Source organism: Dermochelys coriacea, chromosome 5 (genome assembly GCF_009764565.3).
Source record: "Dermochelys coriacea isolate rDerCor1 chromosome 5, rDerCor1.pri.v4, whole genome shotgun sequence".
NCBI classification, from domain to species: Eukaryota; Metazoa; Chordata; order Testudines; family Dermochelyidae; genus Dermochelys; species Dermochelys coriacea.
In genome coordinates, this window is record NC_050072.1 from 71,722,076 (window position 1) to 71,734,964 (window position 12,889).

General features: G+C 39.1%; 1 protein-coding gene across 1 annotated transcript in view; it reads left to right on the plus strand.

Moving 5' to 3' along the window:
• Positions 1-12,889, plus strand: part of CAMK4 (calcium/calmodulin dependent protein kinase IV) — a 302,575-nt gene that overhangs the window by 278,280 nt on the left and 11,406 nt on the right. The window contains exons 9-10 of the mRNA XM_038403756.2: positions 7,356-7,482; positions 11,050-11,202. Of these exons, the coding sequence (XP_038259684.1) occupies positions 7,356-7,482; positions 11,050-11,202 (280 nt within the window). The remainder of the gene's footprint in view (positions 1-7,355; positions 7,483-11,049; positions 11,203-12,889) is intronic.

Sequence of the window (12,889 nt, forward strand, 5' to 3'; positions counted from 1 at the left end):
GTCCTAATAGATACAGCACAAGATGAGGCACCTGCTGCTGTCTGGTACAGAACACCAAATCACACCAGAGAACATGATGACCTGCTCCTTAAGTATCCATCTATAATGTATAGGAAAAAGAGCTGTGGGACTTCAATCCGAGAGATGTGCTGCAGATCTCATCCTGCTAGTATTAAAATGTCCTTGGAATTTCTGAATATTATAGATGGCAGTTTATTAACTGAGGGGGGGAGGGATAGTTCAGTGGTTTGAGCATTGGCCTGCTAAACCCAGGGTTGTGAGTTCAATCCTTGAGGGGGCCATTTAGGGATCTGGGGCAAAAATTGGGGGGGGGATTGGTCCTGCTTGGAGCAGGGGGTTGGACTAGATGACCTCCGGAGGTCCCTTCCAAACCTGATAGTCTATGATTCTATGAACTCAAAAAGTGTGGCATCCAACATGGAATTTTTCTGTATGAGACTTCCTCTTAACAGATAAAGAAACCACAGAACTAAAAATTAGTGGTAGCTTAGGTACAGGTGATCATGGCTTGAACACATTTGTGTTCAAACAGAATAAAGTGCATGCTAGTAATATATATGCTTTGTGCTTTAAAAGGGCCAATTTCACAAAGCTGAAAACAAATATGAGCCAAGTTATTAAAGAATTTTAAAAGAAAAGTGAGAATGATAATATGTAACTGTTTAAGAACATTCTATTCGAAGCCCAGAGTGCCACAATTGTGAAAGAAGCCTATAATGGTTAAAAAAGCAACAAACAAACCTGGTTTAGAAGGGAAGTGAAATAAATATTGTGATGGTGCCCCCCATAAGGCTTTATGGAAATATGCTTATGAATGCATATATGACATATCTGGAATATGTTTTATGCTACATATGTCATGTAACATATCTCTGTAAAGGTTATGATCTACTGAATACATTTCTCCTATTTGTCTGCATGTATCATTTTTGTACTTGAAGTTAAGAATATTGGCAGTATACTTGCTTGATTTCTAAGTAAGCTTTATAAGGCATTTGGTCAGCTTCTTTAGAAAAAAATTTGCAAAGTTAAGTGTCCAATCAAGAAGCACTTCAGGAACAATGGATCTTGGAATGCTTCAATCCACATAAGAAGTCTACTTGAGGACGTTCAAGATAGCATGTGAACCATGGCTGCTACCTGTAGTTCTGAGTCATGCATGGAAATGTGACTTGCCCATGTGACTCCAAAACTCCATCTTGGAGCTGGACTTTGCAAAGGAGAGAGGAGGGGGGTGTGAGTTAGGCTATTTAAGCCCATGGGAGACCTCTCCATTTTGTCTTCAGATGGCTAACGAGAGAGCCTCTCCACCCCTAAGGATACCTGAAAGAAACTGGAACAAAGGACAGTAACTACAGGGGGTGTGAGTGATTGCTGGACCCAGACTAGAAGGAGACTAGTCTGTAAAAGAAAGCTTAATGGAACTGGTGAGGTTTTATCTATATTCAGTTTGATTAGCCATAGACTTGTGTGTTCTAGTTTATTTTGCTTGGTAATTCACTTTATTCTGTCTGTTACCACTTGGAACCACTTAAATCCTACTTTCTATATTTAATAAAATCACTTTTTACTTATTAATTAACCCAGAGTATGTATTAATACCTGCCCTGGGGAGGGGGGGAAGAACAGCTGTGCATATCTCTCTGTCAGTGTTATAGAGGGCAAACAATGTATGAGTTTTATAAGCTTTATACAGGGTAAAACTGATTTATTTAGGGTTTGGACCCCATTGGGAGTTGGGCATCTGAGTGTCAAGGACAGGAACACTTCCTAAATTGCTTTGAATTAAGCCTACAGCTGTTAGGGGCGTGGTTCAGACCTGAGTCTGGGTTTGCAGCAGGCTAGCAGGTCTGGCTCAAACCAGGCAGGGCACTGAAGTCCTAAGCTGACAGGGCAGGAAAGTAGGAGCAGAAGTAGTCTTGGCACATCAGTTGGCAACCCCCAGGGGGTTTCTGTGATCTAATTCGTCATAAATATATCAATGATATCATATTTATTATATTATATTATATATAAACACGTAGACACATGAAATGGAAGAAAGGAAAAGTTGATAGTAATGAATATAAATCAGAAGCTAGTAATTGTAGTAAATTGATAGGTAAAAGGACACAAGAGAACTTGTGGCCAGCAGAGTTTGGTACAATAGGGAAGAGATTTAGCAACAAATAGAACCTAGCAATGATATTGGTTTATTACTGGATGGAAATTGTAGAATTGTTAATAATAATGCAGAAAAGACAAAAGTGTTCAATATTTATTTCTGCTCTGTGTTTGGGGGGAAAAAACAGATGATGAAAGCATATCATATGATGATGAAATACTTTCAATTTCACCAGTAACTCAGGGAGATGTTAAACAGCAGCTGCTAAAGTTAGACATTTTTAAATCAGCAGGTCCAGATGACTTGCACCCAAGAGTTTTAAAAAAGCAGGCTGAACAACTCTCTAGATGATTTTTAATAAGTCTTGGATCACTGAGGAAGTTCCAGAAGAAAGCTAATATTGTGCCACTATTTTAGAAGGGTAAAAAGGACAATGTGGGTAATTACAGGCCTACCAGTCTGACATTGATCCTGGGCAAAACAATGGAACGGCTGATATGGGTCTCAATTAATTAAAAAAATTAAACAGTTATATAATTAATACTAGTCAACATGGCTTTATGGGAAACAGATCCTGTCAAACATTTTGATATCTCTTTATTATGAGATTACAGGTTTGCTTGAATAAAGGTAATAGTGTTGATATAATATACTTCTGTAAGGCCTTTGATGTACCACCACACAAAAGTTTGATTAAGAAACTAGAATGATACAAAATCAACATGGCACACATTAAATGGATTAAAAATTGGCTAACTCGTAGGTCTCAAAGTGTAAATGTAAACTGGGAGTCATCATTAACTGGGGTCCTACATGGACTTCTAGTTTGCTCTGCATTAGTTAACATGTTTATAAATGACCTGGAAGAAAACACAAAATCACTCCTGATAAAGTTTGCGGATGACACTTAAACTCCCTCAAAGCTGGCATGAAATTAGACCTATGATCACAGAATCATTACTAGCTCCCTGACATTCACTTGCCCTGTCCACCCCCAATACTGTATCAGTAGAGACTAGCACAGCAGAGTATCTGAGCCATAAAGCTTCTGTGTGTCAATGAGTGCATGATTGCTATTATTTTTTATTTATATTCCAGTAGTGCCCATGATATGCTAAGAAGACAAGCTATATACAAAAGTTGGGAACAAAGATACAGTGAAAACATGTACATTTATGTGCATTAAATATATTGTTTGTTTTATAAATAAATATCAGTTGCCTCTGTTCCTTAGACTTGCTGTTATTAGTTATCTAATTTCTACTACATATCTTGGTAGCTCTTGATACGTCACTGACCTTACAGACCAATTGAGTGAGGGCATTCCATGGGAAAAGGGCATCACTGAAGCCAGCACAAAGATGATGGTGGGAGAAGCAGACAAATGGGGTGAAGAGGTCAAGAGGACAGCAGTCCGCTACCTCCCACCCACTTAAATACAGCACTCAAAGATTTTACTGCTGTAGTCTAACTCACCTCTGCCAACCTTGTGCATGAATACCGTTCTAAGAATATTCTTAGGCTGGTGTCTCTGTGCTAGCTGTATAACACGATGCAACCACTCCACCCACAGGCAAGCAGCTACTTTTTCAGAACATTAGTTCCTTGAGCTTTAATGCATCTCACTCATTTTAAAAAACAGGATAGCATGCAAAATATTTGTTTTTCAAAACTAAGATACTGGAGTTTACTGTTGTATTTAACTGATAGCACTACTCTTCACTTTCTTCACAGTTCATTGTTTTCTTACCTTAATTTTGTGTTACCTGTCATATTTACCTACAACATCACAGCAGATACACTAATCCTCTGTAGCATCAGGACACATATTGATTAGATGGGAGATTACTGTAAAATGATAAGCCTGATTACAGTGTAATGCAAACAAGAGGCAGTGTATTATATAACTGTTACTCCTTTCTGTGTCTTTGCTTTCCATCTGAAATATTGTTGAATGAATCTCATCTGCAAATAGGATCATTATTCAGATAAATTACTGGAATGCATTGTACATACCAGATTTAAGTCTAACCGTTGTATACAATAATTGGGTGTTCTACAACTGGATTCAGTAGGAGCAGGATTGTAATCAGTGGACCCAATTCAGAATTCAGAGATATATAAATTATGTAATGTTAAATAGGTGCAAGTGTATGAATAAGGGAGTCTAGCAAGTGGGTGTGATACATCATGAAGCGGCAGGAAAGTGTACATTTCTCTAAAGCTAAACTCACTTATTGGATTTATTGAATTTATTGAACTCATTGATTGGATTTATTGAATTTGGCCCAAGCAATCTAGTGAAAGAACTAGCTTTCAATCTCCTGGGTATGTGTGGTTGGTTTTTGTGGGTTCTTTTATTTTTTTGGTTCGTTTGGGGTTTTTTGGTCAATTTGTATTTTAATTTAACCTTAATTCAGCCCCCCTGTACATATGGATTGTAATACAGTCTGAAATTACATGATTACATACTATCTTTCCGCAAAAAGAAAAGGAGTACTTGTGGCACCTTAGAGACTAACAAATTTATTAGAGCATAAGCTTTCATGAGCTACAGCTCACTTCATCGGATGCATCCGATGAAGTGAGCTGTAGCTCACGAAAGCTTATGCTCTAATAAATTTGTTAGTCTCTAAGGTGCCACAAGTACTCCTTTTCTTTTTGCGAATACAGACTAACACAGCTGCTACTCTGAAACCTATCTTTCCACAGGATCCCTGCCTCATTCAGTGCAGAGAATGGATGATGCTCATTTAAAGAGCAGCTATTCAGTGTTTTGCTTTATCCCCATTGTTCAGTGTTTGGCCTAGGCTTATTTACCACACAATGTTCAAACCGTGATCTGAGGAGAGAATTATTAATTTCCTCCTGGGCTTTGCTATGTTGTTCATCACTGTGGTACCTGAGTGCATCAAACATTAATGAATTTATCTTCATAACACCCATAGGAGGTATGGGAATGATGTTTTCACCATTTTACATGTGGGGAACTGAGCACAGAGAGATTAAGGTCAAATGTATCCTCTAATATCGGATGCCCAATTTGAAATGCCTAGGACCTGACTTTTTGGAGTATGTGTAGCATTTTTCTATAGCACTATATATGTTCAAAGCACAGCTCCATTGATTTCAGTTGCAGCTATGAGTACTCAGTTCTTCTGCAGATCAGACCCTAGGATATCTCATCAGTCCCCAAAAACTGATGTGCACATAATTAGTGACCAGTAAAAATTTTGGGTTAAATGACTTGCCCAGAATCACACAGGAACTCTCTGGCAGAGGCAGGGACAGAATCCATTTCTCCAGGGCAGCATTCAACTGCCTTAACTTAGAGAACCATCCTTTATCTTTCTGTAGTCCCCACTGTCATTCTCTATGCACCTTCCATCATCTGCAACAAATGAGGCACTGGTCCCACAGGCAACAGCCTCCATCACAACACAACCCTGATTCATCCCCAGAGTAGGTACAATCTGTGCAATGAATGAGACAAATTCCGTAGAAAAAAATGGTATATAGTCATGTAATTAGACTGTATCATAATACATACTCCAAGAAGCCTGAATTAAAGTTACACAGTCAACCTTAACTGTGGTACTTCCTAACTTTTGAGTGCGTCACTGAAACTTAATGTTCCTAGTATTTTTAATGTGATTTCTTAAGTTTTTAAAAAAACAAACTGAAAATACAGGAATTCCATCATAGCATCCTATTGACACCCACATGAATCATCATCAGAGTTGATACCTTTAGCCCCACTGCACAGGCTTTTGCCACTTGAGCTAATGGAGTAACTGGAATCGTGAGACTTGTGAATCTTGAGTTCTATTCCAGGCTTTGTAGGATATTGTGCTCTAGTAGGCATAGACTCTTCTGCCCATCCTCTCACCCCAAGTGTGATTCCGTCTGCCTCATCCCCTCCAACCTGACCTTGTGTCATCCTGTCTCTTTTCCATACCTGGTTTCTCGTCCCCATTCCATTCTCCTCACCTAGCCAGTCCCAATCTCCCAGTCTCCTCCAGCAAGTGATAGTCTCACCCTTCTGGACTCCCAGTTTCATTCTCCTGGCTCACGGCTCACAGTCTCCTCACCCACCTCAGTTCCTTGTCCCCAGTCTCCTTGCCTATCCAGTCCCAGTTCTCCTCTTCCTGGCTCCTCCTCCAATCTATCTTTCTCCCCGACCCCAGCCTCCTGGCAGTCACCCCTTGCCCACATTCCTCATCCTCACTGGCTCCCAGTCCTAATCTCCCTCTCTAGGCTCCTCATCGAATCTCAGTATTGCTGTCCAAAGCTCCTTGTCCCAGTCTTTTTGCCCAGCTACTCCCAGTTCTCCCCCTCTACCCCAGCTTCTCATCCAATCTAGCTCCCCTCCCCCCTCAGTCCCATTTTCCTTGCCAGACTGTCCTTGTCTCCACTCTGGCTCATACAGTTTCAGTCTCCCCACTAACTATTGGCTCCCAGTCCCCCCCACTTCCATCCCCTGTTTCTTTCCCTGGCTCCCATTACCAATTGCCTTGCCCAGCCAGTCCCAATCTTCCCACACCCCAACTCCCAATCCCAGGTTCTGTCCTTCCTCTCCACGAGGCTCCTTGTCCCAGCCAATTCTTATGCCTCTGAAGTTCTCCTTCATGCCATCTGGGCCCAGCAGGGTGTTATTGAGATCACAGGAGAGATAGTCTCCCTCCTCTCAGTTCAGATGCCTGGACCTAGACTTGGCACCTCCCCCTGCCAAATGTCAAGTCTCTGCTCCAAAGCACTGGGTGCAAGAACATCTCAAAGACAAGATCACCAGAATTTTTTAACATGGGCCAAACACCATTCTTCCTAGCAACAGAAAAAACTGAACTATTTTGCCTGAACATTTCCAAAAAATCCACCCTGAGGCAGACACCCAGCATGGACAATTTCAGCTCAAACAGTTGAAGTCTGACAAAGTTATAATCAACTGAAAACACGTCTTATAATGGAAAGTGTCAGGCAACCTTAATAATAGGTGATGCGATCAGCCCTGCCTATAATGTATATATACATATAGGGACCACTTAAAGTGATATGTATAAAGACCCAAGCAAAGGTTTGTTGTTGTTTTATTTTTTTTAATTAAAAGTAGTTCTGTTTTCACATGCAGGGTGGGAAAAGAGCTGTGTAGTGGGTAAAAATCACATAGGGGGATGTTCCTTGGAGCCTGAAATCTAGATATTTGATAAATTTTGTTCTCTTTTCCCCTTAGACTTTGTGGATTTGAACCATTCTATGATGAAAGGGGAGACCAGTACATGTTTAAAAGAATTTTGAATTGTGAATATGACTTTGTGTCCCCCTGGTGGGATGACGTGTCTCTAAATGCCAAGGATTTGGTAAGTACAACAAGAACACAAACTGTAGCATTTTCTCTGATGCCTATGTGAAATCGCTCCCCAAAAGCAAACAGTATTTGTGTGGAGTTTTTTCACATATATCTTCATCTCACTTTGATTCCTGCCTATCTTGTTTGCCTGCAAATCAAGACTAATTTATTCAAATAAAATAATCACCATAGATTCCAGTGGCCTGAACTTCAGAGATGCTGAGCAACTCTTGCCCCTGCTGACATCAGTTAAAGCTGTGGCTTTTAGGTACTCTTGTAAATTAGGCTGTAGAAATTCAGAGATTATTGCAGCACATGTATTTTTTTAAAAAAGTCTATTAAATTACAGTAAAAAGTCCTCACACTACATCAGACAACACTTATTCAAGATCAGGTTAATATTCAAAGAACCTGGCTAAAGATTCTAATGTCTGCCTTTTTTTGTAGGTATCATTTCTTTGAGTCGGGTTTTTTTTTTCTTTCAATTACTTTCTTCTTCATGGAGTTTCAACCTCAAAAGGGCCATAAAAACTAGCCCCCCCCCCATAGTTTATATGGTTTCACATTTGAACATTTTTCCTTATAAAGATTAAATAACAAAGGCCCCAGCTGTTGTTGACTATAATATTCTGTCCATCTCTGAGCTTTTTGTGATCAGTTTTTAGTAGATGAGTGTGAGTCAGAGTCATTGCCCTTAAGTATGATCCATTACTAGTGCTCCAGCCTTAGCATTTTATCTGCACTATAGCCTTTGATTACTGGGTAAAGTAAATTGGATCCAAAAGATACTGATCTACAAAGATGAACATGTCCAACTTCTATTTTTACCCAATGATACGTACACAATTTAGTTATTTCATTAAAATTACAACAACAAATGTTCAGTTCCATATCACTTGTACAAACTGTGCCATAAAACTCTACATTAATTAATGTTTGTAAAGTGATTCAGGATGCTTCAGCTGAAAGGCATGGTAGAGGTTCGAAGTATTTATTGTTATTAGATTTAGATTTAGTATTAGATTTAGAATATTTCTGAGATGGAGAAAATTCCATTTACATCTCTGTCAGCTAAACAATATCCTGCCGCAGAGCTAAGTGGATGGTCTTTGTGTGCATACAGCATATATTCAAGTTGATCCAGCGTAGTTGCTCTAATGGAGCTCATATTTTCAGTTCTGGATGGTTGGAAGTAAAACCTGAACCAGAGATTGATGCAGTTTCTGGCTTTGAAGCCATGACCCATGCTGTAGGGAGGGATGAGCAGCTGCGTTTCAGTTGGAGCCACAAGGAGTCATTCTGACTGATTGATCCAGAGTTGCTACTTGGACTCAAAGGGTGCACACACGACAGTGACACTCTGACTTGCTCTCAGGAGGGGCAGTGTGTTTCCCTCAGAGTACTTGTGGGGGAATTCTGCCAGGGTGGAGATAAACAGAATCCCCCTTCCCCCATTTAGATCATGGAGCAGTAGCAGAGCTACTCCACAGCCACAGTGCACACTGCTCATGAAGGGTGTTCAGCCAGGAGATCTGTGTATTTTTAGATCCCCTGGCTACCGTCCTCCTCCTCTGTCCATGCTTTTTTTTAAAAAAAAAATCTATTTTATTTTATTTTTACAATGCCCTCTGCCCTGCTGTGGATGGATACCTGTGGAACACAGCTTCACCGCATACACCTATTTGCTCAGCTCCCCACACCTTTCACATGCCAAGGCTGCATCTGTAGTGGCATTTTTCAGAAAATTTCCCACCATTGCACTAACATAGGTGCAGCTCCACCAGTTGGAGCAATGGTGGAAACACTAGTTTAGCTAAATCTATGTCATCTAACTCTGCTCACAGCAGGTCTAGAAAACGCACTGGTGAAAATACCTGAGCCTTGCCTACAGCAGTTGCTATTACCTATTTCCTGCTAATGTGGATAAAGCTCTAATAAGCAGAATTGTACAAATTCTGCTGCTTACCTATGCCTCCATAGGATGACTGGAATTGCCATCTCTGATAGAATCTGACCCTGTATTAATTTCTGTTCAGTTCCTTTAAACATTTTAAAATCTGTTTACTTTTTTGACCGACCACTGTGCATTGAGCAGATGCTTTTATTGAGCTGTGAACAATGATGCATAGCCCATATTCCTAGTACAACTTGCACATTTGTAAAGTACATTCTATAGGGTATAAAGAAAGAGTACACAGAGCTTCAAAAAAAAAAAACCCATGCCCTATTTTGTACACTTCCAGTGGGCATTTGCATGCACAAATGTACTTGAAGTCATGTGCCTAACTTTGAAAAGATGGCTTTTTATGTGGGATATTAGTTTGGTTTATATTTTTAAAAACTTATCAGTCACCTTTAAAACTTAAATCTCAAAAGTTTTAAAAACCCACATTTGATAGCAAGTGAAGTGTTACTGAAATAAGGCTCTGATCCTGCTGCGGTAGAGGTCTAAATACTGTAGGTAAGAGAGTGATTCAGGAAATACACAATATTTTGAAGTGTGTGTGATTTAAGCCTATTAAATGCAATTTTAAAATTAAAAAGTGTTATGTTGAAAGATATTAATGGCTGCCAACAGGTGAGTCTTGGATCCAAAGACAATCACAGAGCTAGTGAAAGTCAATGGGTGTGCCAAGCACTTTTTCCAGATTCAGTAGAAAGAGCAGTGGATTTGGTGCTCCTGAAAGTCAAGGACTCATCATGGTGAAAGACTATATGACACTATTCACAAAACAAACCTCAGTTATCACTTAACGTTCACCACTAGCCATGGTATTCCATTCACAGTTTTGAACCCAAATTTGCAAAATGCCTCTTTCAACCACTGTAGTCTAATCCCCACATCTGTTCACTATAAATAACATTAAAACTTGTTAGGTGTATTATATTCTTTCTAATGTAGCCTTGCAGTCAGTTGTAGTCATGACCTAAGTTATCAAATAAGCATATTTACCCAGTCAAATGCAATGTTTCTTATGGCCATACTTTACAATCAATTTGCATATTGTACTTACAGTACATGCAGGATTATTTTTTTCATTGGTAAACTGCTTTCAGTTGAGCTACAATAAAAGCAAATCAAGAAAAGTGGACATGGAGGTTCAAAAATCAAAGTGAATGTGTTTTATTCCACTTTTGTCTCTTTCTCTCTTTTATACTTAAGCCCTTTTACCATTAACCATTTAACATATTGCAACTTGGGCATTATATTCTCCTTGGCAGCTTAGACAAATGCATTCACCTACTGTAGCTGTAATGAAAATGCACTAGTTCACACAGCATAGTGTTCAACACCAATACATTTTTTTAAATTGTTTTTTCAGTAGCACATTTGTGTCTTTGAGCTATACACTTAGTATTATCTCCATGTTTAAGGTAAGTAGTAACAACCTATGTTCCAGGGTTGAGTCTGCTAGTTCTAGAATCCATTTGTTGTACAGCAACAAAAATGATAGTCTATTTCCTAGAGAGTCTTTCATTGAGCAGCTTCACAAAACCAAGAACAAACCCCATAATGTAGGTCTTACTACATATCATTGGGGAAGAAAGTTGACGTTTTCTTTTCTTGATGACATAGGTTAAAAAGTTGATTGTGTTTGATGCTAAGAAGCGCCTCACGACCTTTCAAGCTTTGCAGCACCCCTGGGTCACAGGAAAGGCAGCCAATTTTGCACATATGGACAATGCACAAAAGAAACTTCAAGAATTCAATGCTCGGCGTAAACTAAAGGTATGTCTCTGCACTTAACTTTAAAAGCACACGGCAGCATTGACTATTTAAGAAGCCTGACAAAACTTTCAGGAAAATTTTTTACTTCAGTAAAAAAAAAAAGTCTATTCCTCTGTCCTTTTCTATAATAACTGATGAAGATGAAAAAGCTAAAGATAATCCCTTCACTCTGTGCATCTGGACAAGTGGAAATGTGCAGAGCTGACTGTAAGCACTATAGAAACAAAACTGCTTAGAACAGGAATGTTTGCAATGTTGTTGTAGCTGTGTTGGTTCCAGGATATTAGAGAGAGGTGTGGGAGGTAATATCTTTCATTTTGTTTTTGTTGGTGAGAGAGATCATCTTTTGAGCTTACACAGAGCTCTGTGTAAGCTCAAAAGCTCACCCATCTGGTCTCTAGAATAGGAATGGCTTTAAAAATCTTTTTTAAAGACTTTTTATGTTTAGTACTGCATACTCCATTCCTAGAGTACTGATTGGGAGGGGCCCAAATCAGAGCAGGTGACTCACTGGTTTCCTCAGGGAGTCCTACATCTACAAACCTGGAAGATGCTTAATCTGTTTGGTTAAAATTTTACTTTATTAATGTTGTATATTTTTGGCTTTATGATACCCTTGAAACGCACATGCCATTCCCACAGGTATCCACGGGAATGTGAGACATGCATTGAGAACATTTCACTTTATGACCCAGAGGGGCAATTTTTCAAAATTAAATGCCTGTGTTGTGCATACCAAATATGCACATTATGCCCAAATATGCAGTTCCCTGTTATTACAGGTAACTTCACAAGTACTGGGGTAATTATATACCCTCCACACCTAAACCATTATACCAGCTGTGCAGATGCGACTTCGATGGAAATTGGATCAGGCCAATAAACACCCATTTGCCCCTTTATTGGGATACTTGCATACAAGACTTAGGCACTAGTGGGAAGAATTTCAAAAGCACAGATGGGAAGAATTTCAAAAACTGACTTGAGTTTGCAATTCCCCCCCTCGTTCTAATAACGTTGGTCTTTAGTGTCTATATTATTCGTTTTGGAAGAGATTTCACAAAGTATTTATGCACAATATTTATGAATAACAGCTATTGTGGAGCCATAATTTAGAGATGCCTTCATCATCATGGGCAGATGGAAATAATAAACTAGCCTCTGGGCTGGGAACTATCCAGTCCATGCACAGACAGATTCACAAGTAAGAAATTACCCTTACATTTCACTTGTTTTCATTTTTCAGTGCTATTAGGAAATGTGACGGAGAAAGTCTAGTTGGCAAAAAAAGGACAGAACTGTTGTGAAGTGTTTACAGAGATCTTGGGAAGACATAATTCACAGTGACACTTAGCCTGTAGAGAGCAGGCTTACATATGTCCATTAAAGTTGTTCTTTTATAGTGTGCTTCTGAAGACTACAAAATTAACTCCTCCTGAGTCAACTTCTACATTTATTGTTCTAAGAAAAGTTTGTGTCTGTTTTGCATATTTCGTTGTGGACTCTCTTTTTATTCTCACACCACAGATCTATTTTCAGACCTTGAACTAGACACATTTAAAAATCCCCAAGACTTGAGATTAATTAGAACTATGGCTTTTTATAAGTTTATTTCTTTAATGTTTTTACATCAAGAACAGAATTACCAAATAGCTAATAGCATGAAAACTAAATCACTCTCCAAAAA